General features: G+C 39.7%; 1 protein-coding gene across 1 annotated transcript; it reads left to right on the top strand.

Annotated features, from left to right (window-relative positions):
• Window positions 1–1,525: 1,525 nt before the first annotated feature.
• Window positions 1,526–26,580, top strand: LOC116262924 (probable acyl-CoA dehydrogenase IBR3). The gene is made up of 18 exons (XM_031642461.2): window positions 1,526–1,739; window positions 1,883–2,021; window positions 3,524–3,658; window positions 5,972–6,109; window positions 6,200–6,331; window positions 7,051–7,236; window positions 8,129–8,206; window positions 14,082–14,195; window positions 14,306–14,404; window positions 14,560–14,677; window positions 20,977–21,245; window positions 21,366–21,548; window positions 22,884–23,026; window positions 24,753–24,837; window positions 25,236–25,445; window positions 25,515–25,667; window positions 25,834–25,938; window positions 26,001–26,580. The coding sequence occupies exons 2-18, from the start codon at window positions 1,887–1,889 to the stop codon at window positions 26,190–26,192; spliced, it is 2,475 nt and encodes an 824-aa protein (XP_031498321.1). The 5' UTR covers window positions 1,526–1,739; window positions 1,883–1,886; the 3' UTR covers window positions 26,193–26,580.
• The last annotated feature ends 504 nt before the right edge of the window (window positions 26,581–27,084 follow it).

Here is a 27,084-nt window from a genome sequence, read left to right as displayed (position 1 = left end):
CTGCACGGTTGACTGTTATTTTTTTTATATTGTGTAAAAGCAACTTTTCAAATTCGCACCAATTTGGCGTTTACAACTACTAACTTTGAAATTCGAAGAAACCTTGTCTAAATTTTGCGATTCTTATAAGGTTCTCATCAACCATAACGCTAATGTAAACAGAAAAGTAGTTTAATAGTGGACGGATTTGGATATTTGTGCATTGCATACAGGTTTCCTAGTTTGTCCTTCTGTAAGATTCTACCTCAATCTTCATGATAAATGATCATATGCGGCCCAATCTAGAAGCCTCAAGAGGCTTTGGGTCGGACCTTGTTCCGAATAATCAAATAAACGACGAAAATCCGGCAATTAATTTGCTTAATTGGTAAAGCAGGGCATCGAGTGGAGCTTGTTCGGCCTAAGCTCAACAAAGTCAGGCTAGGGTTGATTCAAAACTTTTGTCAGCAGCTCAAGCCCCGCCCACTTAGTTAGTTATCGGGTTAAGCTCAACTGTCAATTTTATACTATCGAGTATTTGGTTCACATGTTTGAAATCTTTAATATTTTACATTTTAATATCCTTTAGCGACAAGCTAGAGTTTTTAAGAGTGTCAACTATGACATATGAAGAGTTTCTAAAGGTGTCATGGCGACACATGAAAAGTATCTAAGGGAGCTATCAGAGATGCGCAAACAGTTCTTAAATAAGCCGATTCATGGTGTCATATGCCAATGAACACATATATATATATATGTATATATATGTGTGTGTTTAGTCTAGTCGAACCCCAATACTTGATTCGGGTCAGCTCAGGCAGGTGAATTTTTTAATTGGACCGACTCAAGAGTCAAAAGCGCTCAGCCATCACGGGTCAAATATCCAACTACCCATCAAGGACTGGGCCCATTGTCACTCTTATTAAATGGCGAGGTATATCGGAAGGGTTTTTTAAATTATTGCATTTTTTCCACCATTGGTTTTTCAAACATTACATGCAATCCGGCCAGCATTGCTTCTTCCCGCCGGATCCCCCCTTTCCAGTCCGCCCCCAATACGGAACCAAAAAAATTTCACATCCATGGTTTTAAAATCCAAGGTTTGCTAAACCCTGGATTTATTGTAGGGTTGGACCCATCCAGCCTAACTCCATGGTTATCAAAAGTAGCCTCAGATCTTGTACAAAAAACCTTCCCTGGATCCTCTCAAAGTTCACAATTAAGATCCTGAAACCCAGAAAAATTCACAGATCCTGAAACCCAGAAAAATTCACGGATCCTGAAACCCAGACAAAGATGCTACAACCAGACTGCAATCGGCCCAGATCATGGAAGATTCGAACCCAAACGTGAAATTCCATCAATGGATCCAGATCTTATTAGACCCAGGTAAACTGAGGCGGATCAATTGGTGGTTGAATATTAACTTAGGTTTGCCGACCTGAATTGAGTCCAAGTTTAGTGGATCTGTATCTGACCCAAAGTATAATTGGAGATCCAAATGGACCGTGAGAGAGTCAATCGGCTGGGGCCGTTAAGCGTTATTCGTTGCTCCTCCGTCTCTACTTTCCCGGGAACGAGACCGTTGTCACGGTACTACGGAAGGCAGGCACGTCAGTCCTCATCCTCTTTTGCTGGCTCTCCCTCGTCATCCTCTCTTCGATCTCTCTCTCCCTCTCTCTGGCCTCATCCTCTTTGTCTCCCACGGAAGGATAATTCCGAGCTTGGAGAGCGTGCTTCATTTCTTGGTCAATTGACAGGTGGAGTGTCTTCTATTTCTCCTTCTTCTTCATTCTATATTGTTCTTGCTTCGATTCATCCCTTTATCCCGAGACTCTTTTGCTTGTGCAATTCGACTTGTGGTTTTGCCTTCCGAACTGACGTGACGGGCCGATGCTCTCAGAGGAATGGCGACTAGGACGTCAGATCTGTTATGCAGTGTTCAGGCCGCTCATAAGTTCGACGAGGACGCGCTTCTCCGATACACTCGACTTCACGTCCCTGGTTTCCCTCCTGCCCCCGCCAACTTAACGGTGTCGCAGGCGAGTTTCTTCTTCTTCCCCTTCATCTTCTGTTTGATTTCTGTTCTATTGTGTCGGTCGATGTTCTGGGGTTTTTCGTGTTTGCTTTGCGATTGAGGATGACAGAAGGAAAATTTGACATTTAATCCGATTCTTTGCCGTCAAGTTCCCGGTATCCTATAGGAGTGCAGCTTCATTTCTTATAATGGATTCACTAAGGGTCCTTGCTTGGGGCCGCGTGGTTTTGTTTCGTTGTTGGGACGAGGACGGTTTTTTTAGGGATATGAGTTGATCTTTATCCGAGGGTTCCTTCTTCTCGTCGTGCGTGCTATTCCTTTTCTTTCTTTATTTTTCCAGAGAACAACGCATTTGGCGGGGTGGTTTGCAGAGGGCTTCCCTGACTGGTGCTTTGGATCCGATGGTTGGTATGTGACTGTATTCTTTTCCAAGGCTATTCCAATGATCCGTATACTAAAGTCATTGGTATCGAACAACCTCAGCTGCATTCCAAGTTTCCAACCAGAGCTGCCAGGATTCCTTGAATGGTTGTTGACCCTTTTTAAAGGCTATAGCTGCAAAGAGATACAAAGCTAGTGGAATAATACTATCTTAAGTGAAAACCAATTGGCCATATTCCTCTGCCACCTTTAACTGCATGCTTATACGGACACTAAACGCTTCCAAGGTCAAACAATATGATCGATGCTCGTCAAACAAGAGTTATAAGAAAGAGCGTTTGTTGGATGGCCAACTGCTGGACTTTTTTCCCTGTTACATAGTAGTGCATATATTTTGAAAGCTCTCTGATTGCACATGGCTTGGCGGTCATATTTGAGGTTGGTTATTGGAATTGGTTCAACAAAGATACATCCTTCAACCTTCGGTATCTGTAGATGTATGTTGTCTTTGTATCGGTGAATTTGGGAATTACTATTGTAGTTTCTAACACTTACAGGTGAACTATGTGCAAAGGACTGCAATCGTAAGTTCTTGGGTCATGATTAAGGCTGTCGGCTTCTCCCATATACTTCTAAATCATTTTGTCAGTTTAGCTATCATTATATCAGATATGTGCAGAGAAAGACTCCAATATGATGAATCTGTAATTGCTCTTTCATTCTCCTATTTTTGTGTTAGCCGTGGCCACATATGTAGATCTAACACGTATCCAGTTTGTCTCCCAAATCTAGCTATGAATAATTTTTTTTATCATTTTTTATAATAAAAACAAATAAACAAAAAGTTTGCTAAAACAGTCTGAACATTTGTGGCAATGAATCATGAATGGAATGAGTGAAATGCTGCTTGAATCCCTGAACAATTAAGCTAAAGTGCTAAACCAATGATCTTTAATTGGATTTCCAATACCAAGAAAATGATGAATTCATAATTGACTCCAATGAACCGGTCTCTTTCTCTCTCATTAGACAAATCAAAATCCAATGTCCAATTCATAGTTTTCAGTTTTTGCTTGATGTCCTTTTCTTTTGTTGTAATTAATGTTGGGTTGTTATTTCTTGCAGTTTGGTCATGGTCAATCCAATCCCACGTATCTCCTGGAAGTTTCTTCTCATATCTCTACCAAATGCTATGTCTTAAGGAAAAAGCCTTCAGGAAAATTACTAGAATCTGCTCATGCAGTGGAGAGGGAATTTCAGGTAGGATAAATTCGTATTCTGTTCACTTCTAAATGAAGATTTTTTTATTATTAGTAATATGTTGATTTCGGGAATTTTCTATTCTTGTAACGTCTTTTTAAAATAGTTTGTTTTTATTGTCCCTTGTTATTGTAATACCAGAAAATTGTGTCACATGGGTTCTCCATTCTGGCTCCTGCATCATGGCCCCATATATATACAAGTTACTTAGTCACAGTATAAACCAATAATTGTTGTTCAATCCAATTTGTTGGGTTTCTTCTACATGAGTGAAGGTTGTGGTTGTGATAATCTCTAAATTCTTTTGCTTGAAAAAGTATGAATGAAGATAAATTGTGAATAGGAAGGTGTTCTTTGTCCTGTACTTACATGTTGTGCTGTACTTAAGGAGTTTATTTGCATTCTCAGAAAATTTACAACCCATCCAACATCCATGTAGCTTGGATTATGCCTGTTGGACTTTGAATTGGTTCACACAGGTCTGTTCAGGCCACCTAGCTTGGCCTTGACCCAGCATATCCCAGGGGGCCAGGTGCTATAAAGACCGACCACAAATTGATATAAGTAATGATCGGAGGTAAAGGTCAAATTCGAAAGGAAAATGAAACTTCACTTGCTGATAGGAAAGACCAGTGTCTTTTCTGTAATTCATTCTATCAACTTTTGGAGGATGGATTCCTAAGACGTTGATAAGGGCATTTGGTGAACGGCCTTAGGCTGGAACAAGTTAATGACCCCAGACCAAACTAGCTTGGGCTCAACTAGATCAAACCTGGTTGATATTGCAATAAGACTTATTCTTTTGATGTTGAAGTTAATGATCCATGCCTAGAGAGAATTTGTGCCATTCTATGAGTATCATAAGCTTTCTTGCCAAAAAGAAAAGGTTACTCAAAACTGTCAAATGACATTAAATGAAACATTCTTAAAAATTTTTAAATGAAAACTGTTTAAAGAAAATCTAGTTCGTTGATACTAATTATGTTAAGTTAGTGTTTGAGAGTTGAGGTAGAAACCATAGTTGGCAAACATGGCAAGCCAACTATAGAATCACCTGAGTTGACTCGGTTTGCCAAGGGACTGGGCCATGAGTCAAGTACTGACCTAAATGCAACCAGTTATGGGTTGGTTTATGACTATAACCCATATTCAGCTTGCAATTGCTCGATTCTAGGTTGTTTCATTCAGCACCATTTCTAACTATTACCCAATGTCATAATATACTATAGTTGTTTGTTAGAAGTAAATTAATCTGAGATTGTTGTTTATTAGTTATTATCTTGTAGTTGTGTTCATAAACCATAGTTATATTGTATTTGCTATTTGCTTGATAGTTGCTTGTTCGTTCATAGGTGTGTAATACGTTGAATTTTTTCATCATTTTGTAGTAAAATTACACCTATAAAAATCTATCACCTGAACCATATGAGCCACCGAGTCTACTTGTTGACATGATGATAATCTTTCCTCAACACTTATATATATATATATACATATATATACACACACACACACACACATGTGTGTGTGTACACATGTAATAGGGCAAACTGTTGGATCTCTCCAGAAATCAAGATATGACAATTCTTTCTTGTTCATTATAATTCAATTTGAAAACTATGGGCGTGAAGGTTCTTCTATGCTTTCAATGCATTGCTTTATAATATTATTGCTGTTATTGCATTGTTGTTGTAATCATATTCCTAGCTGGTTTTTCTCCTAGATATAATTTGTTCATGTCAACTTGGTGCTCCTTGTTCCACTAAAACTTCTTTTCAAGTCAGTTTTGCTACATCATTGGCACTGTCTGCTTTGCATCGGTAACACAACAGGGCATGTCATGGGAGCACCAGACAGGCCAGTACCCTTTGTGGTTGAGTGAAAATATTGGATAGACATCAGAGCATCATGCCATCGTATTTGATCCATTTCCTATGTTCTTAAATTTTTCTTAGATATTATCATTTCTTCTACACTGCATTTCCTTACTCATTACTGCATTTCAGTTCTCAGCTTGGATTTATTGCTAGGTTAGGACTTGCACGTAAAGTGATAGTCATGCTTTCTTTAGATTTCTGCATGCATGTGTAGTTTACATTTGTATATGGCATGCAACCATGTCCTCTTAGCAATTAGCATATTTCTAAAATTGTCATGTTGTGCTAAGCATGTTTGCACTTGTCAGTACCCATGTCTCACTTATGTGAGACAGTGAGAGCTTTATTCTTCTACTATCCCTGTCTTGTAGGTCATGGATGTGTTCCTCAAGAAATGCATCTTTATAACATGAAAATTGTGTATCTTCATTTCCAGGTTCTGAAGTCTCTAGGTAGCACTCGTGTTCCAGTTCCCAAAGTTTTCTGCTTGTGTACTGATGTGAACATTATCGGAACTGCTTTCTACATTATGGAATATCTGGAAGGACGCATGTTTATGGATCCCAAGCTCCCGGTGCAGTATGATACTCTTATGTGTATCACTCTGGCATTTCTTCTTTGTGTCAGCGGTTTCACTTAATTCTTTTCTCCTTATTCTAAACAGGGAATCAGTCCAGGCAGGAGGAGATCAATATATAGTGCAACTGCAAAAGCATTAGCTTCTTTACATGGAGTTGATGTTACTGCGATTGGGTTGGATACCTATGGACGCAAAACTAATTATTGCATGCGGCAAGTGAGTCTGTTAACCTTTTTAATTATTAAGATTCCAACAGCCGATCAGCTTGTAAAGTTTGACCTCATGTCATATGTCTATTGGGTTGGATACCTATGGATGCAAAATTAATTATTGCATGCGGCATGTTAGTCTGCAACTTTAATTAATCATTAAGATTTCAACAGCTGATCAGCTTGTTGAGCTTGACTTCATGTCATATGTGTTTCATGGATTCCAGCTAAATCTTTTGCCCAGTCTGTGTTGGAGAACAACCATTACTGTGCACTAAATTAAGTCATCTTAGATCTGTAAACAGGAAAGGGAATTTTAATGTTCTGTAAGATTTAGAATTATTTACTGAACAAATAAGATATGCCATTGATAAGTTAATTCCAAATTTATTTCATTGCATTTAAAACTAGCATGGGTCTTCTCCAATTGAGCTAGTTGGTTGTGTTGACATGTTAGCTGTTGCTAAAAAACAGTGTCTGGAAATGTATTTCCATGAGCATATATTTGTTGGAATATTGTCAAATACCTGCATATCTTAAAAGTCATCCTTCTTAATGTAAGCACCAGAACCATTTATGTTGGTCCTGGCCCTTTATTGAAAACAGTCAAGGAAACCAAGGTTGAAACAATGCACAATCTGGTTTGGAATAGAACAGTACAATAGTTGCAATTGCCCATATCTGGAATAGACAAATAACGTGTTGGCCATTACTTTCTGCTTGTAGGTTGAAAGATGGGGAAAGCAGTATCTTGCTTCAACTGGAGATGGTAAGCCTGAGCGGAACCCTAAGATGATAGATCTGATTAACTGGCTAAGGCAGCATATTCCTGATGAAGATTCTAAGGCTTCTGCCTCTGGTCTTGTTCATGGTGATTTTCGGATTGATAATCTAGTTTTCCATCCTGTTGAGGTAAAACTTATAATTGTTTATTTCTTTTGGTGGTTGAGGAATTAAACATCTAAAACATGGCTTTGGGAAGATCAATCCCCCTGATATGGTTACAACTTACAAGAATTCCATATTACATTCTTGTGACTGCAGAATATTAATTTTTGTCTGTTTTCCTTTGCTTATAATAAATGATGGCCCCCAATGTGTTACATGAAAGCGCGTCCAGACTCCACATAATTTGTTATGCTTTACTATTAAGGAAGTGCGGCCTCTCAATGTGTTATATAAAAGAGCCTCTTGTAGAGAGTGTTGAAGGTGTTCTTTTCTTTGGAAGATTGAAAAGTTTGTAACGTATTGTTAGTTTATGGCCTTACACTCTTTTCAACTAAAGATTTTCATTTATGACCATGAGGAATTAATTTGCTTTATTGTAAAAACGTTGGTAGATTCTGTCTTAAAGACTTAAATGCAGAATGCCACAACAATGATTTTTGATGCATTGAGCTGTTTAACTTTTTCTTTTTTTGCTCTCTGTCTTTTTTTACATCATCAAATGATGCACTACAAAACATCTTGCTAAATAAACTATATAGCTGCTTGCTAAATAAACTATTTAGTTCTTATCTAACAAATTATTATGTTCATTTTGTTTCTTTGTGGGATAAACTTGTAAAGACTTATTCACATTTTTCAGAGGCTAAAATTTTTAATCTCCAGCGTGAATTCCCAGTACTTTTCAAAAGGGTCAATGCCTTGACAACATAGTTATACTTTATAGCTTGTACTGCATATGTACATGTGGGCTTGCATATAGTGATTTTACCTGCAGCAGATTATGTGCAACAGAATGTATCTCTTTTTTACCCCTCTAATTTGTGTTAATTTGGATACCAATCTTTGTGCTATGCAGGATCAAGTAATTGGCATTCTGGATTGGGAACTGTCAACCCTTGGTAACCAGATGTGTGATGTTGCAACAATCTGCCTGGTACTTTACATACCCATGTTACATGCTATCATCCTGGAAATCTATTCATAGCCTTGATCTCATATCCTTGATTTCATATTGTTGAAGTATGTTAGATGGGTCTCGGGACCGGGTCCGGATCCGTATCCGATCCAACTTGTAGCCCTTGTTGGGCATTATTTAAGTTGTGTAACCCTAATCCTTATTGTGTGAATGAAAGACAAAGGAGAGAGAGAGTCTGGCGGCTAGTGGGCACCGGCTCCTCCTCATTCGTGGTTTTTTTCCTCTTGTTGAGGGTTTTTCCACGTTACATCGTGATCGTTGTTTCTCTTCCTCTTCTTGTTCGTGTTTCTACATGGTATCAGAGCCGACGAGTTTGGGAAATTTTTAGGGTTTGTGAAGTTCCAACCCTAATATCTCTCACCGCTACCATCGCCACCACTGCAGTCACCGCCGCCGCTGCCGCTGCCACTACCGCCGCCGCCGCCGCCGCCGCTGCCACTGCCGCCGCCGCCGCCGCCGCTGCCACTGCCGCCGCCGCCGCCGCTGCCGCCGCTGCCGCCGCCGCTGCCGCCGCCGCCACCGCCGCTGCCGCTGCCGCCGCCGCCACCGCCGCTGCCGCCGCCGCCGTTGCTGCAGCAGCCACCGCCGCTGCCACCACCGTTGCTGCAGCAGCCACCGCCGCCGGTGTACCCAATACCACTGTCGCTGTTTCCGCCGCCGCCGGTGTCACTCTTTGCGCCATCGCCATCGCAGCCACTCTTGCAGCGTCGCTCTTGCGCCGTCGCTCTTGTGTTGTTGACCGTCGCCGTCACCGTTGTCCCTTGCGCCACTGCCTTTTGCGCCGTAGTCTTGCTTCCCGAAGAAGATAGAAGATATGCGTGCTTAGGCGCTTCCTAAGCTTGCCTCCCCCTATTCATGTCACTTCCTAGGGGTCTTTTGCAAATCCGGTGAAGTGCATCCGCCTCTTACCTGCAATATATTGCTTTGTTGATCTTTGATTCCATCTTCTTGTTTTTTGTTTGGCGCCCACCGTGCAAGAAGAGGTGGCTGGTCCGTGACTTGGTAGAGGACGTAAAGGAGGAGAGGAGCGTAACTTGAGGATTGCCTCAACGTCTGCCGGCGCTCCGACGATCGTTTCCCCCAATCGACATTCTGTTCACTCTTGGGGCTGATTGGGAATCCGGATATTACTGCCCGTTGGTGCTCTCTGTTGTCATCGGTGCCTCTCTTGTTGCCTCCTGTTGGACTATCTGTGATTATGGCAGCTTCTTCATCTATAGACGTTATGACGGATTGCCGTATGGGAGAGTGGATCATTGATAGTGGCGCTACTCACCACATGACCGGCGATCCTAAGGTCTTTCATGGGTATAAGCTTTCATCAGGAAAGGATCGTGTTTCCCTTGCCGATGGTTCATCTATCTCTGTGGCTGGAAAAGGGAGTCTCCCACTTTTGAACAAGTTCTTAGTCCACAATGCTCTACATGTTCCTCATATTCCCTTGAATCTCTTGTCGGTTAGCAAGATCACGAAGGAGTTAAATTGCGAACTTATATTTTCCGCTGATCGCTGTGTTATGCAGGACTTGGTGACAGGGAAGAGGATTGGGATTGGCCTAGCTTCTGACGGGCTCTATCGTTTACCTATGCGTGCTGCTCAGGCTCTCATGACGGCAGTCAGCCAAGCCACGAAGAATAGAGAGGACTCCCTTCAGTTGCTTCTACGGTGGCATGAGCGCCTTGGACACTTGCCTTTTGGCCTTCTTAGACAGTTGTTTCCTGATATATGTTCCAGGTTAGATATGACTATGGTGTCTTGTGATGTCTGTCACCTGGCCAAACATGTTAGGGCTTCGTACCCATTGTCTAGCCATCGGTCTAATGAGGTATTTGCCATGATTCATTCTGATGTGTGGGGGCCTGCAGGGATTCCTTCTTGTCATGGTTTTCAATATTTTATCACCTTTATAGATGATTATTCTCGTAACACTATTGTCTACTTGCTAAAAGACCGTAGTGAAGTTCCTACTGTCATAGAGACTTTCATTGCCTATGTGAAAACTCAATATGGAGCATCTGTTAAGACATTTCGATCTGACAATGCTCGAGAGTATATGTGCCAGTCTGTTGATAGCTTCTTTCGAAAAAAGGGAATTGTTCATGAGACTTCCTGTAGTTATACCCCTCCTCAAAATGGAGTTGCTGAACGAAAAAATCGTCAGTTATTGAATATGACTCGGGCTCTTCTTTTTCAACGTCATGTTCCAAAAAAGTATTGGGGGGACGCTGTGTTGACCAGTGCGTATCTTATAAACCGGTTGCCTAGTCGCGTGTTGAATGGGAAGACGCCTCACTCTCTGTTACCGGGGACTCGTGAACCTTTCTCTCTTCCACTCAGAGTTTTTGGTTGTGTTTGCTTTATTCACAACCATAGTCCTCACATTAAAAAGCTTGATCCAAGATCTATTAAGGGCATTTTTTTAGGGTATTCTCCCACTCAAAAAGGGTACAAGTGTCGAGACCCTTCCACTGGTCGGGCCTATGTTACCAAAGATGTCACTTTCCTTGAACATGTTTCCTATTTTGGTGAGAATCCTCTTCAGGGGGAGTACTCTATGTCACGGGAAGAGTATTCTCCGAGTCAGGAAATTCAGTTTACAGATTTTTTGGACTACAGGCGTGACTCCGTTGGTCCATCTAGTGAGGTGCATGAACAAGAGAAAAATGGTCCATCTAGTGAGGTGCATGAACAGGAGAAAAATGGAGAGTGTTCCACTGAGGCAGAAGAGAAGTGCAATCGTTTATTTGGGCAAGTTTACTCTAGGCGAAGAGTTTGTACAGATGAGGTGACAGGTGGTGAGAATTCTACTCCCAATCCAATTAGTCCTTCCCTGGATGACCCAAGTCGTGCGCAGAAGCAACCTGTTGAAGAAGAGATTCAGACTGTTGCTGCTAGTGAAGAGCTTCCCATCGCCCTGCGAAAGGGTGTCAGGTCATGTACTCAACATCCTATTGGTAACTTTGTTTCATATTCTAGACTGAGCAAGGACTACAAATGCTTTGTATCTTCTCTTTCTTTGACTATGATTCCCAGGAATGTTGCTGAGGCTCAGAGTGATCCTAAGTGGACCTATGCTATGCAAGAAGAGATGGAAGCCTTGCGAAGAAACATGACATGGGAAGTTGTAAAGATTCCTGAGGCGGCTCACTTGGTTGGATCTAAGTGGGTCTACACCATCAAGTACAAACCAGATGGGAGTGTTGAAAGATACAAAGCTCGTCTTGTGGCCAAGGGGTTTAGTCAGAAATATGGGATTGATTATTTGGAGACCTTTGCTCCTGTTGCGAAGATGAAGACGGTCAGAGTCATTATCTCTTTAGCTGTGATGAAGGAGTGGAAGATGTACCAACTTGATGTCAAGAACGCATTTCTCAATGGAGACCTTGAAGAGGAAGTATATATGTGTATGCCTCCAGGATATGAGGAACCTGGAAAATGTTGCAAGCTAAGGAAGGCTTTATATGGGCTCAAGCAATCTCCTCGAGCATGGTTTGAACGACTCAGACTTGTCATGAGACAATGTGGATACCATCAAGGGAATGGAGATCATACACTTTTTGTGAAGAGAAATAAGCAAAAGGTTACTATTCTGTTGGTATATGTTGATGATATGATTGTCACAGGTGATGATGAAGATGAAATAATGAAGTTAAAGAAACTGTTGGCGATCGAGTTTGATCTTAAGGACCTTGGTAAGTTGAAATACTTCCTTGGCATAGAAATTGCTAGGTCTGGGACTAGCCTTGTGCTAAATCAACGAAAGTACACTCTAGATTTGTTAAAGGAGACTGGGAAACTAGGGTGTAGACCAGCTTCTACTCCTCTAGATGCTGGCCATAAGCTAAGTCTGAGAGACGGGGAGCCACTCTGTGAAGAGGCAAAAAGAAGATATCAATGTCTTGTAGGGAAGTTAATTTACCTTACTCTCACTAGACCTGATATTACCTTTGCTGTGAATGTGATGAGCCAGTTCATGCATGTTCCCACGGATGCCCACTTGAAGGCTGTTGACAGGATCTTGTGCTACTTGAAGAGGAATCCTGACAAAGGTCTCTTATATGTCAAGCAAGACACTCTTGGGATTGAAGGTTATTCAGATGCAGACTGGGCAGGCTGTATTGACACTAGGAGGTCCACCTCTGGCTATTGTATTTATTTGGGAGGGAATCTCATAGTGTGGAGAAGTAAAAGGCAAGATGTTTGTTCGCGTTCCAGTGCTGAAGCAGAATACAGAGCTGTTGCTATGGGAGTTTCTGAGCTTTTGTGGCTGAAAGTATTGTTGACTGATATTGGTATAAAAGTTGAAGAACCAATGAAGATGTATTGCGATAACAAGTCTGCAATTAACTTGGCCAACAACCCTGTGCTTCATGACAGAACAAAGCATGTTGAGATTGACCGACATTTCATTCGAGAGAGAATTGATGCTAAAGAACTTATACTTCCTTACATGAGATCTGAAGACCAAACGGCTGATGTTCTGACGAAGGCTTTATCTTCGACCTCATTTGAGAGAAATGTATCCAAGTTGGGCATGTTTGATATGTATGCCCAACTTGAGGGGGAGTGTTGAAGTATGTTAGATGGGTCTCGGGACCGGGTCCGGATCCGTATCCGATCCAACTTGTAGCCCTTGTTGGGCATTATTTAAGTTGTGTAACCCTAATCCTTATTGTGTGAATGAAAGACAAAGGAGAGAGAGAGTCTGGCGGCTAGTGGGCACCGGCTCCTCCTCATTCGTGGTTTTTTTCCTCTTGTTGAGGGTTTTTCCACGTTACATCGTGATCGTTGTTTCTCTTCCTCTTCTTGTTCGTGTTTCTACACATATCTTATAAAATATAAATTGCCTTCGTCTTTGTCCTTCAAGTTGTTTTTTTTCCCTTAATGTCACACTTCTACTGTAATTAATATCATGTAAAGCAATATTTTCTCTTTTGGCTAAGTTAGCTAAGTGGCAATGGTGATTTTCTCATACGGAGGTCTCATAACTTGCAAATGCACTTGCTTTCAAGTTTCAATCTGTAGTCAGAAATTCATTCTTGTTTATACTTTTGCTTGGGATTTTTCCTTTTTCCCAAAAGGTGCCTTGAGATAGGATGTTGGAACTTCAAGAAATTAGATTTAAAACTCTTGCAAAAGATGAAAGGACCAATTTCCAAGGTCAGTAAACAGTGAGGAGAAAACCTGAAGGATTTTTTTCCCCTGTACTGCACACATAACATCATTGTGGTATGACTTGTTTTTGGGTTCGTTATTTAGGTCAGAACTCCATAAGGATGAGAACTTTTTAAAACGCCCTGAGTTTGAAGGCAGATTGTATCACTGGAATATTGTGCATATGTGGTATATATACACAACCATATACGCATAATTAAACTCCTCCCCTAGACCTGTTTATGGAGTTGCTATGGTTTGCTAAGGTTCTGTTTTAAGCTTTTGATGACCTCTTTAAACATGCTGTTAAATTGTGTTGTAAATATTCAACTGTGCCCCTGCAGAGATGCACAATGAATTTGAGTGGCACTGTTCTCTTTTACTGTTCTTATTGTTCATTACCAGAAGAAGATGAACTGGCTTTGAATATTTGCTCCCTGATCCTCCGGTTTTAGTCATATTAGTCATTTGTCAATCTATTATTCAAATATTTGTTGTTTTTTTTTATTGTTTACTAAAGGTAATATAGTTCACAGTTTTTGTGTCAGCTAGTGCCTAGTGGTTCTGAAGATTTAGTTGATCCTTGTTGACTATAATGGTGTGTGTCGTGATGCAAGAGCGCATGGTATTTGGTTATTCCTTGATGCAAGAGCGCATGGTATTTGGTTATTCCTTGCAGCCCTACATTATTGACGTTAAATTAGAGGATGCAATAAAGGGATTTCAACATGGCCACATTTCAGAAGGGATTCCATCATTAGCTGAATACCTTAGAGAATATTGCATTGAAGCTGTAAGGATGATATGTGATGTCTTTGTGAATACATTTTGATTTTTGAGGCTTTCAACCATGATGATGTCTTCAGGAGAATGTGCTGATATGCTGTCTTTGGTAAACATCAGGGAAAGCCATGGCCTGCTGAGAATTGGAAGTTTTATGTTGCATTGTCCTTGTTTCGTGGTGCATCTATTTTTGCAGGAGTTTTCGATCGCTGGATCATGGTGAGCTTTGGAACTAGTGTGGTTTTCTTTTTTCTTGCTCCTCCTTTCTTGATAGGTCTGTTTTTTCAAGGGTATTTATTTCTATCAATCTATGTCCTTTTCAACTTTTTTGTGGTTCATGGAAGAAATAAATTATTCAAAAACCTTAACCACAGGGCAATGCTTCGGGAGGTAAGCGCGCCCAACATGCAGGCAAGGTGGGGAATATTCTGATAGATACAGCTTGGTTGTACATCAATCAACCATCAGTTCTTCCTACACAGCCACCAATAGGTAACAGCAAGCGTTTGCTGCTGATTTAAAAACTTTGCCGTGTAATACTGTAATGCTGTGATTTATCGAGTTACAGTTGCACATATTTTCATTTAAAATTTGTAATATTATATTGTGAACTACCAAGTTATGAATCATGAGCCTTTAAGTTTTCATATTTTCTTTCTAGATACTCAGAGAGAGATGCACACAATGGCTATGAAATCTTGATGAAATTAGCAGAAATTTCATCTGAAATTTCTCTTTATTCGAAGAAATTCCATAATGACTTGTAAATGTCTAATTAATATCTAATATGGTTAAATTTCCTAAAACCTTCAGTTTTAGCTATCGTCCTAAATACGTTTATGATATAGCTACAAATATCGTGATATTTTCAAAAATATCACAGCGACATTATTGGAAAAAGGAAAAAAAAAGGGGGGGTGGGGAATAAGCGATATTTTGAAAAAAGAAAACGCTAAAATTCAATTATTGCCTTTTCAACGTGATTTTATCCTGATCTTTTCATTTATATTTTTTTTCATTTTTGTTTTCATTTTCTTCTACTTTTCTTTCGTCGTACCCTACTACCCCCAGAGGAAGTCGAATCCCCACTGCCTTCTTGAAGACGTGAGCCAACCTCAAATTGAAGAAGAAGAATATGGTCATTGGGTTCCTTTTATTGGAAATCTGTTCCTATTTATTTTTGTTTCTAACTGGTCAGGTGCTCCTTTACCTTGGAGAATCATACAGTTACCTCATGGAGAGTTAGCTACACCCACGGATGATATAAATACTACTGTTGCTTTAGCTTTATGCACACGAAATATGTGCAGGCAATGTTATCTGTATCGTACGATACGGACGCGTATCGTACGATACGTATCGTCTGTATCAAGATGAATGATACGTTACTCCATAAATTTGCAATACGCGTGCGTATCGCCCGTATCGTGCGATACGGGATCAAAACTAAAAAGGGGCCCGACGGCCCCTTCTTTGCGTATTTTTTTTAAAACCGACACTCCTCTCTCTCTTCTTTTCTTTCTAAACATTGCAAGAGACGTGGGAGGTAGAGTTGCATCAAGATTTGCCGGTGAAGAAGCTTTATTTCTCGTTGTGGGAAGCCTCGGGACGGTGGGAAGCTTGGAGGAAGAGGGTTTTTTGGTTTCTAACACCAAGAAGGTAAGAAATAACTCATTTTTTCCATTGAATCATTCATTTCTCTTATTTCCTACATTTATTTGTATGTTTTTACTTGTTTTGTGAAGATATAATGTCGGATCCTGCATGGCAGTGGTGTACAAGGGTGAATCCCAAAGATAGGTTAAGAGTTAAGTGCAATTATTGTAAGCAAATCATATCAGGAGGGATCTCTCGCTTTAAAAACCATATAGCTGGTACACACAACGATGTGACTGCTTGCACTGGTTCCCAAAAGAACCCATTGCCAGCGTATGTAAAGCACCAGTGTATGGAGCTTCTTAATGCAGTGAAAGCAAATAAGATTGGAAAGGAAATGCAAGATGCAGAGGAAGGATATGGGGACCCACATGAAGAGGAAGAAAGTGAAGGTGAAGATGTTGACCTTGAAGAAGAAGATGTTGGTATCAGTTTAGGAACAGATAAAGGGAAAGACATCATGCATGGAGGTGGTTCTTCTGCAACTGCAACCAGAAAAAGAAGAGGTGCAAGTGCAAGTTCAGTTTCACGAGGACGTGGCAGGAGTCATGGTCGTATTGGTGGTGGTAGAGTACCTACTATGAGGTCGAGTAATATGTCTGGTTCGATCAAGAATTTTTTTCCCAATTATACTGCTGCTGGTGCTCAGCCTGAGATTCGTGTAGCCATGCAATCAAAAGATATTGTTGAAGCAGCAAATGAAACCATAGGAAGGTGGTTCTATGATGCATCAATTCCCTTCAATGCAGCAAACTCTTATCATTTTCAGTAAATAGCTGATAGGCCTGGGCAATGGGCCGGGCCGGCCTGGCCCGGCCCGATTGGGCCCGGGCTTGGGCCGGGAATTTCCCGGCCCGTTTACATTAAAAATTTATTTTTTATTTTTTTTGTTTTAAAAATATATATTTAGTATTATTAAATACATTTTATATTTTAAAAAATTATTTTATAATTAAAAAATTAATTTTTAATTTCAAATGGGTCGGGCCGGGCCGAGACCCGGGCTATTGGGCCGGGCCCGGGCCAGGCTCACCTGCCCGACGGCCCGGATCGGGCCGCCCTTACCGGGCCGGTTTGATGCCCACCCTTAATAGCAGAGATGCGATTGCTAGTGTAGGCCGAGGGTATAAAATGCTCTATTTTCATAAATTGCGAGGTAAAATTCTCAACAATGTAGTTAAATATGTCAAGACATATTATGATGAACTAAAATTGAGCTAGAAAGCTACAGGATGCAGTGTAATGGCAGATGGGTGGACAGACATCAAGAACAAAACATTGGTAAACTTTCTTGTATATTGCTCCCTTGGTACGATGTTCTTAAAATCTGTTGATTTGTTTGATACTCCTAAGACTGCTTGATGTTTTGTTTGGGCTTTTTGATAAAGTTATACAAGAAGTTGGGCCTGAAAATGTTGTGCAATTTATCAATGATAATGTAGCAAATTATAAAGCTGTAGGTGAAATGCTAGCAACACGATATGGGACATTTTATTGGATCCATGTGTTGCTCATTGTGTAAATCTTATGCTTCAGGATCTAGGTGAAAGAGATGATATGAAGTTGACAGTTCATAGATGCCAAGAAGTCACGAAGTTTATTTATAATCATGCTTATGTCTTGAATTTGATGAGGAAATTCACATATGGGGTTGAATTGATTCGACCTACACAAACACGGTTTGCTACAAATGTTTTGACTGTGCAGACTGCAGGGTATAGTCAAGCAAAGAACTTCTCTCAAACAGATGTTTTCATGAGATGATTGGGCTGCATATCCACATACCTATAAAAGAAAGGCTACGACAGTTGTGGATACCATCTTCGATGCTGACTTTTGGGAATCATGTGTGCAGTTATTGAAGATTTGTGTACCTCTAAGGCCCGTTTGATGGGCAGAAAATCTACTGTAGCAGAGGGAATTTATTTCAAATTTTTAAAAAATTTTCCAATTCATCAAACATGGAAAAAAATTTTGGACCGTTGGAGGTGATTCCGGAAATATATTTCCGAAAAAATTTTTCCAGCCAGAGGGGTGGAAAAATTTTTTCGGAATTTTTTTTTAGACCGTTGGAGGAAGAATGGAGGGGAAGGAAGGGAGGAGGGAGGAGGAAGAAGGGAGGAGGGAGGAGGAAGAAGGGAAGGAGGGAGGAAGAGGGAGGAAAGAAGAAGGGAAGGAGGGAGGAGGAAGAAGGGAAGGAGGGAGGAGGAAGAATGGACGGGGAGGAAGAAGAAGGGAAGGAGAAGAGGGGAAGAGGGCACGACGAGGAGGGAAGGAGAAGAGGGCACGGCGAGGAGGGAAGGAGAAGAGGGGAAGAGGGCACGGCGAGGAAGGAGAAGGGAAGAAGGGAAGGAGAAGAGGGCACGGCGAGGAGGGAAGGAGAAGAGGGAAGAGGGCACGGTGAGGAGGGAAGGAAAAGAGGGGAAGACGGTTTGGGTGAAGGTTTCAACAGACGGTTTCTTCCTCCTCCTCCTCCTCCTCCTCTCTTTCCTTCCCTTCTTCCTCCTCCTTCCTTCCCTTCCTCCTCCTCCCTCCCTTTCCTTCCCTTCTCCTCCTCCTCCCTTCCCTTCCCTTCCCTTCCTCCCTCGCTCCCTTCTTCTTCCTCCCTCCTTCTTCCCTTCTTCCTCGTTCTTCCTCACCATTTTCACCAAACTAAGAATTTTTTTTTCCAGAAAAATATTTCCTTTATAACAAACATAAGTTGGTTTTGGTAAAAGGGAAAAGTATTTTCCATTCTTTAATTCCAGAAATATATTTCCAGAAATTTTTTTCCAGAAATTTTTTTCTGGCCATCAAACGGCCCCCTAGTGAAAGTCCTCAGATTAGTTGATAGTGAAGATAAACCTTCTATTGGATATTTATATGAGTCTATGGACAGAGCCAAGGAGGCCATTAGAGATAATATGAAAGGAAAAAATAAGTTGTACATGCCTATATGGAAGATTATAGATGAAAGGTGGTCTGGACAACTTCATCGCTCACTTCATGCAATAGCCTACTACCTAAATCCTACTATTAGATATCTTCCCACTTTTTAAGAAGGACAAAGAGGTCGAGTATGGCATGTTGGATTGTATTGACGTATTAGTAAGTGATAGTAAAGAACAAGATGTTATCCATATGTCGACCAACAAATATGATATGACTTCTGGTACCATGGCGAGAGACACAGCAGTTTGATGCAGGACAACTATGCGTCTAGGTATTAGAAAAAGAGACTTTTATACTTTTTGTTGTTTAGTTTCTATTCTACCTTCTCATATATTTATTCTATCTCATTTTTACTTTCCATCTGTTATTAGATTTGTGGTGAGAAAGGTTTGGGCCTGATTGCCCAGAATTAAGGAAGCTTGCAATTAGAATCCTCAGCCAAACATGTAGTGCAACTGGATGTGAAAGAAATTGGAGTGTATTTCAACACATCCATAGTAAGAAGAGGAATAGGCTAGAACATAAAAGGTTGAATGACCTTGTTTATGTTCGTTATAATATGAAGTTGAGACAAAGGTAAACATTTGTATTTTGTTATACAAAATAGCAAATTCTAATATATATTTTAATTTCTAACAATTTGTTAAATTTTTCTCTTGCTAGGCAACTAGAAACAACATCTACGAGGAAGCATCACACTCAATATGATCCTATCTTCATTGACCATTTTGATATATTAGATTCTTGGGTTGAAGAAGAACCATCTGCAATACTTGATGAGGACGATCTTGATTTTTTGAACGTTGAAGGAACAACAAAGATTATTGAAGAAGGAGATGCTGGGGGGGAGCAATGGAATGTTGGTGACATTCCATTTGCAACAGAGGGGATAGAAGAAGCACTTAATGAAGAAAATGAAGATGATGATGAAGAATGAAGATGATGATGCAGATGACGATTGATGAGGCTTTTTGTTTTGAGTTTTGAAAACTATGTCAATATGTTTTGAGTTTTGACTTATGAACTTATGAATTGTGATGTAATTGAATACTCTTAGGCTGCTGAGTATGTTATTTTGATTTTTGAATGTTTGATTTCTTATTTTGGAATGTGTTGTTCATATGCATACTTCATAGTTCATGCTTCATATACATGAATGATGAATGTTCCTTTAAATACATTTTTGTTGAATTTTTCTGATTTTTACTAGTTTTTTTGGTTTTTTTTTAGAATTTTTCTGATTTTTTTCTATTTTTTATAATTTTTTAATATTTTTACAAATTAAAAAATTAATTTTAGGATACGTTACGATACATTTACTATACGCTACAATACGGCGTATAGGTCGGCCCGACCGATACACGATACGATACGACAGTGATAACATTGTGTGCAGGATCATCATGAGAACCATCATACTTGCTAACTATCGATGCGCACTCCAGTTGGGTGGTTTCCACCACCTGTCCAGGGTTGAGCCCTGGGATTTGATGGCATATCGTATTAACAATTGAAATATGGTTGAAAGAGAAAATCTCTATTTGATGGGGCTTCTTCCTATACCTATGAATTCCATTGGAGCCAGAAATGATGTCCTAGATGTCATATTAACTGTATTAATTTTATCATTTTCACTCTATATTTTTCGTCTTCTTATTAGTTTCTCATTTATTTTCTTTTTACTTAAGATTTTGATTTTTTTTGTTTTTTTAAAGATCTATGAGATTTTCTCGATAAAACAACTTTGCCGAAAAATGTCCAGTGAAAACCTCGTCGACTATGTCACATGGGTACAGGGTTCTGGTGTGTTAAAAAAATTGAGTGGGTGCAGGGAGGATGTATATATATGTGTGTGTATTTATGTATATGAATCCTTTGTTACATAGTTATTTAACTGTTTAGTAGCCTTATTTATCCATATTCACATATAAACTTTTTGTATTAGAGATAGTTTAGTTATATGCACATTTAAAGTAGTCAGTTTGCACCTGGTTTGGCTGACCGAACCAGATGTCCTGTGTCGGATAAGCACCAGCACCAGCGTTGACACTAGTGCGACATGGGTGCAACAGCCATTTAGAAGCACCCATGTGACATAGCTTGCCGATAAAAACACAAGAACGATATTTGTGACATTACCTTGGCACCCAAATGTGTGCAATTTGTTATGTTTGTGCTCTAACAGTCAATCGTTAACATTTCAGGATATGGATCTCCAGCTGCTGATTCGCTGTTTAAGGAAATGGAAATGAGATCACATAATTTTAAGAGAGAAACCAGGGGATTTGTTCCAAGTGAAAGGGTTAAAGCATTACGAGACAGGTTGGTTAAGTTTATGGAAACTTACATATACCCCATGGAGTCTGAATTCCAAAGGCAAGCTCAATCTAATGACCGCTGGACAATACATCCAGAGGAAGAGAGACTAAAAGAACTTGCAAAAAGCATAGGCTTATGGAACTTGTGGATTCCTGTAAGCATTTCGACTTCTTCACTCCACTAGTTGTTTTTGTTTACCTGGAAAGTGCTTTTCTTATACAAACTATTTCTTTATTAGCCACATAACAGTTGCTTCATTTGTGCAAACATGCAGGTAGATAGTGCTGAGAAGGCAAGAGAGCTACTCTCTGATGTAAAATCTCCTGATTCTTCTGACCTGCTGTTGGGTGCAGGACTTTCAAACCTTGAATATGGTTATCTTTGTGAAATTATGGGACGCTCTATGTGGGCTCCGCAAATTTTTAATTGCAATGCACCTGATACTGGAAACATGGAGGTAAGTTGGTCTTTGTGGTACCAGATCTAGTTAAAATTTTTCTGTGGTGTTAATCTTTATGTACAGAAGAAAACCAACTGGATTAGACCCTGATTTTGACCCAAATCTAGCCATGTTTTCAATCTCATCCTGACCTAGGGCTGATTGGATCAGACTAGTCATGTTCTCGTTGCAACTGTATTCCAAACGTAGGCAATGTGGATTTACAGCCTATGCCATGTTAAATCTATTCTGAACTCAAGTAAGAACTTTGACCTTTTTGCATGGCTATTGCATGGGCAGGCATGTCAATGAATAAACTCGTATGAAACATGAATATTATAGGAAGTGATAAACTTTCAGATTGAGCATTAACAGTGGTTTAATTTTCACTAGCTCTGTCATTTGCTTGTTGAGATCAGTAACTAGTATGCCAGGATCTTGAAACCGTGTAATCTTTTTTTTGATAAATTCAAAAACCATAATTGTTAGCTAATATCACAAGATTTTGAAACACCACGTAGTTATTATTAACATTTTAAGTGATGATAATATGATAAGTTGGAATGGCGAATGTTCAAATGTCAATCTATGCTTTTGGGTAAAATAATATTCACAACCTTGAAAGGTGAATCTTATGTGGCAATGCACATTACTCACTTTTGAGGAAAATTCAGATGATGGTTGAAAGAGAGGAGAAATCGGGACCTCTCAAGTGAAGATCAAGCTTTGATACATTTACTTGAATGAGCAATATGGTTCTTCTTTTTTGCATTTTTCTCGATACTCATCTTAAGTATGTATTATGTACTTCATATGATCTTGTTATATATATATATATATATATATATATATATATAATTGTATATATTTACATGTAATATTTTAGAAACTTTTTCCAGATTTTTCTGATACCAGACAAGATCTTCAAAATATCCAGGGACTTCCTGTTGCTGAAAAATCAGTGAAATTTGTGATTGCGCATTACGTGATGATTTAGGTCTTAGATTTTATTTGATCCAACTACTGACAAATGGTATGATAAATTTCACCAGGAAATACTGATTCTTGACTTTTTAATAAATGAATTATTTAAATGGTCATAACTATTGTTTGTTATCACCAGGAAGTCTTTGTGGTTATCTTCATAAACTATAAGAGTTTGTCTTGCCTTTTATCCATTTTTATGCGTCTCTTGAGGCTAAAAAACTATTGAAGTATTGAACTTTTTGAAAGTGAAAAAAAATGTAAATGACGATGCATTTCCTGATTGGCATATTGCAAAAGCTTCCTTCTGACTTCTTGGTGTTTTGCACCGTGATTTGAAGTTAACCTAATACTGATTTTGTATTACAGGTTCTGCTGCGATATGGAAGTTTAGAACAGCAAAAACAGTGGCTTGTTCCTTTGCTACATGGAAAAATCCGCTCTGCATTTGCTATGACTGAACCGGAAGTTGCATCTTCAGATGCAACTAACATTGAATGTTCAATTACAAGGTATGCATTGAAGCTAAGGCATAGCATGCGGGCACTAGCATGCACATTCACCCCATAATTCATTATGAAATGTAATGTCATAGCTGTTATGACTTGCAATGCTTTCAATAGAATGAAAAAATTAGTTTCCAAATGGCAATCATTTGTTTGCTGGGAAGGCCAAGACCAAACAGAAACTGGTGTCCACCTAGTGTTGTTGCTTCCTTTCCCTCAGAATTTGGCTTCTCTTCTTCCCCAAGAATAATTTTTTGAGGCTTGGTCATATGTCTCTGAGGCCTGAGACAACTCATTGTTGCTAATAGGTTCACTTGGAAGCAGTGGTGATCCTTTGGTTGGTGATAGTGATTCCAAAAGCATATCGGGGGCCTTATATAATTTTATGAAATTATTTTTAATACACATGCATGCGGACATACACATGGATAGGGCTGGTCATGAGCGAGTTCGAACCGAGTTGAGCCAGCTCGAACTCGGCTCACGTGTCTTGAAAGAAACTCGACCTCAGCTCGAGCTTGACTCGAGTTTGATTTCATTAGCTTGAGCTCGAGTTCTTAAAACTTGATTCGGCTCGATTAAGCTCGAGCCGAAGATTGGCTTGAGCAGAGCCAAACATTTTATTTAAAAAATTATTTTTTTAAAGGAAGAGACAGCATATAGACTTGAACATGGAACCTCCCACATACCAGTCACATGTGTACCCATTTGAGCAGTCTACTTTTTTTGATAATTTTATGAGATGCATTTTATATATTTTCTTTCTCGAGCTTAACCGAGTTTAACCGAGCCGAGCGCACTTAACTCAAGCTCGACTCGTTTAGATTGTTGAGTTCATTTCTTTACTCGAACTCGACTCGGTTAATAAACGAGTCTAGTTCGAGTCAAGTTTATTGAGCGAGCTCGATTCGTTGAACAGTCCTACACATGGACAAACGCAAAATCAAAGTATATCTAAGTTCCTAAAATTGGTTATAAATATCGCAGTGTCTCAAGTTCATGCCTTTCACAGGTAGCTATTTCAAATAACAAAAATTTACGCACAAAATACACAAGCACCTTGCTTGGTGGATCAGCTTAACGCTGCCAAGCTGAATGAGGTCTAGTAATCCAGAGTGCAATAATTACGGTGTGCATCTCTTCTGCTAGTATAAAGTGGACCTTTCTGGTGGGTCTACAGTTGGCCAGATAGATTAGGGCATTGTAAAGGTACCCTTCTGGAGTTAGTAGTTCAACTTCAATAGTGACAAAAAACAAGTATAAAATGCTAGAAATAAGCCAACCATTTAAAACTTATACTGCCTTTTTGAAACAAGAAACTTGTTTGTTTTGCGTTTGTTTCCTGTTTTTTCATTTAAAGTGTGTTTTTCACGTTATTTAATGCCAAACTACTTGTTTTCATTTTTTAATTTTTAATTGTTGTTTATTTACTTATTTTTTGTTGTTTGTGTTATTAGTTTCTCACTTATTTTATTTTTCCTAATTTTTAGGATTTTTGAACAAATTAAAAATTACCAAAATTTCCGTATTATACCCAAAAAATTCTCGCCATTTAAAACGCGAGAACGCTTTAAGTGACTATGGTTCAAACTCAAAAAGGTTCGTGGTTTTTCTTGTCGTCTAGGCCAAAAGTAAGCTTCAAAAGAATGGGGTAGAAGCTTTCCGTCATCTGTTCAGCAATGTGTATCCTTTAGATCTAAAATGAGGCTTATGTGATCGAAATCTGGTGCAGGCAAGGGGATTATTACATTGTCAATGGCAGGAAGTGGTGGACAAGTGGGGCAATGGATCCTAGATGCAGCATTTTTATTGTCATGGTGAGCAGCTCTGCGCTAATGGCCTTCTGAGAAATAGTTTGAGCTCTTAGTTTATGTACTGTTATTGGCAAGCACTTAGGTTTGTATCTGTATATGTGAATCAATAGCATATATGCTTTAAAAAAAAAAAAGGGAATAAAAGCTTCCTTTAAAGGAAGAAGAAGTGGAGGAAAAAAATGTGAATGTACAATAAATATGTTAGACAAAAAGCAGAAATGATAAAGGGAATCAAACTTCCCCTTGAAAAAGATGACCTAGACAAAAAAAAAAAAAAAGAGAAGAAAATATTCACTTCATTTAGGTGTCACATGCGTGAGCCAACCTTTTAGATATAAAAGGAATGCAGTACCTTCTATTTACATTTACATGTTGATTGTTGAGTAAATCTTATCTTGCAGGGCAAGACAAATGTAACTGCTCCACAACATAAACAGCAATCAATGATCTTAGTGGATGTAAAAACCCCTGGTGTGTGCATAAAGAGGCCGTTAACAGTTTTTGGTTTTGATGATGCACCTCATGGACATGCAGAAGTTATCTTAAAAGATGTGCGGGTACCGGTTTCAAATATATTACTTGGAGAAGGCCGTGGTTTTGAGATTGCCCAGGTACGGTATTCAAACGATCTTGGTCTTGAATTATTAAACTCACCGAATCTCACCCATCCATTTTTTCAGGGTAGGCTGGGCCCTGGACGATTGCACCATTGCATGAGATTGATTGGTGCTGCAGAACGTGGGATGCAGATTATGGTGGAAAGAGCCCTCGGCAGGAAAGTGTTTGGAAAATTGATTGCTGAGCAAGGTTCTTTTCTGACTGACCTTGCAAAGGTGTGTAACTGTGCAAAATTGTGATCTTTTTGGCCTAAGCTTGTTCTGGGTAGCGGAACTTCAGATGAGCTCGTCGAACCTTTAACTTCTAATGAAAATGGTTGGAAGGAAAGGTCATGTAGGTTACATGGGATTGCATGTAAGCTATCTCTTTTGAAATTGACAGTGCCGAACTGAGCTGGAGATGACGAGACTTTTGGTGCTTGAAGCAGCTAATCAGCTCGATCTTCATGGGAACAAGAAAGCCAGGGGGTTCCTGGCGATGGCCAAGGTAAAGAGCAAGTTTAAGTTTATGCTTTTCATGGCTTGAAAGCTGATTCTTACACTGCACAGGTTGCCGCTCCAAGAACCGCATTGCAAATTCTTGACATGGCAATTCAAGTTCATGGTGGTGCTGGAGTGTCGTCCGATACTGTCCTGGCACATCTGTGGGCTTCTGCTCGAACCTTAAGGATTGCGGATGGTCCAGATGAGGTACATCTTGGGACAATAGCCAAGTTGGAGGTGCAGAGAGCAAAGCTATAGGCTGTTTGCTCCTAATTTAACTGTCCCTTGGTGCTGTTGCTCTTGAACGTGATGGTCAAGAGGGCGTGTTAATTATCAGGGCATGCGTCTGGCTAGCAATAAATGTATATGATTTTGTAGCAAAGAAGCATCTGTTATTAACGTCATACACAGCCATGATAGGCTAATAATAGGCGAGATGGTTTCGGAGGGGTCCGAGATAGGGTGCGATCATGGTTGCTCCAAATCCAGACTTTAGTGTTGGGCAGAAAGAATGGTTAATGTTTGAAAAGAACGGTTTTCTACCAGAAAGTACATAGTAATTAATTGTCGGCCGAGATGCATCGGATTTGGCAAAGCCGTCAGTTCTCCACGCTAATGAAATCCCTTGGAAAGTTCATCTCTTGCACGAGCTCAATCCAATGTGCGTCTGGACCTTCTGAAAAATATCCGATTCGTGTACAAGAATGGTTATCCGTTCCTTGCGAAAGAAAATCTAAAAACTTCCCGACATATCATAACGCCAAGATTTGAAATAAAAGCGAGTGAGCATACTTCAGCATTCCAGGATCGTGTCAAAATAGGGCCTTAACTTAAAGTTGCCTATCTACTTGGGATCGATAACAGAGTTCTTTGGAATCTTTGGAGGTAGAACTAATATGATGACACCCAGGCTTGCGTTTGGTAGGCCATACGAGATTAAATCACAAATCAGTTTCTCTTCTTACAAGTCACATATGCTATGCGTGATAAACCCAATTGAACTCATTACCCGGTAACCGCAACTATTTTACATGTCTCAATTTCTCTTTATGGTTTAATTTATGTTTCATTCTCTTCTGTCAAACAAGAACGAAAGAGACATTATTGAAGTACCACAAAAAATTTTGTACAGCTAGCTGGAAGGTTGGCT

This window comes from Nymphaea colorata, chromosome 10 (assembly GCF_008831285.2).
Source record: "Nymphaea colorata isolate Beijing-Zhang1983 chromosome 10, ASM883128v2, whole genome shotgun sequence".
In the NCBI taxonomy this organism is placed as follows: Eukaryota; Viridiplantae; Streptophyta; class Magnoliopsida; order Nymphaeales; family Nymphaeaceae; genus Nymphaea; species Nymphaea colorata.
The sequence above is the reverse complement of the archived record's forward strand: the minus strand, read 5'-3'. Positions and strand labels throughout refer to the sequence as shown.

Coding starts and splice junctions, on each gene's coding strand:
- LOC116262924 (XM_031642461.2), top strand. CDS start 1,887: ATGGCGACTAGGACGTCAGATCTGTTATGCAGTGTTCAGGCCGCTCAT. Junction 3,659..5,971: donor CAGTGGAGAGGGAATTTCAG/GTAGGATAAATT, acceptor CTTCATTTCCAG/GTTCTGAAGTCTCTAGGTAG. Junction 25,446..25,514: donor GTGGTTTTGAGATTGCCCAG/GTACGGTATTCA, acceptor CCATTTTTTCAG/GGTAGGCTGGGCCCTGGACG.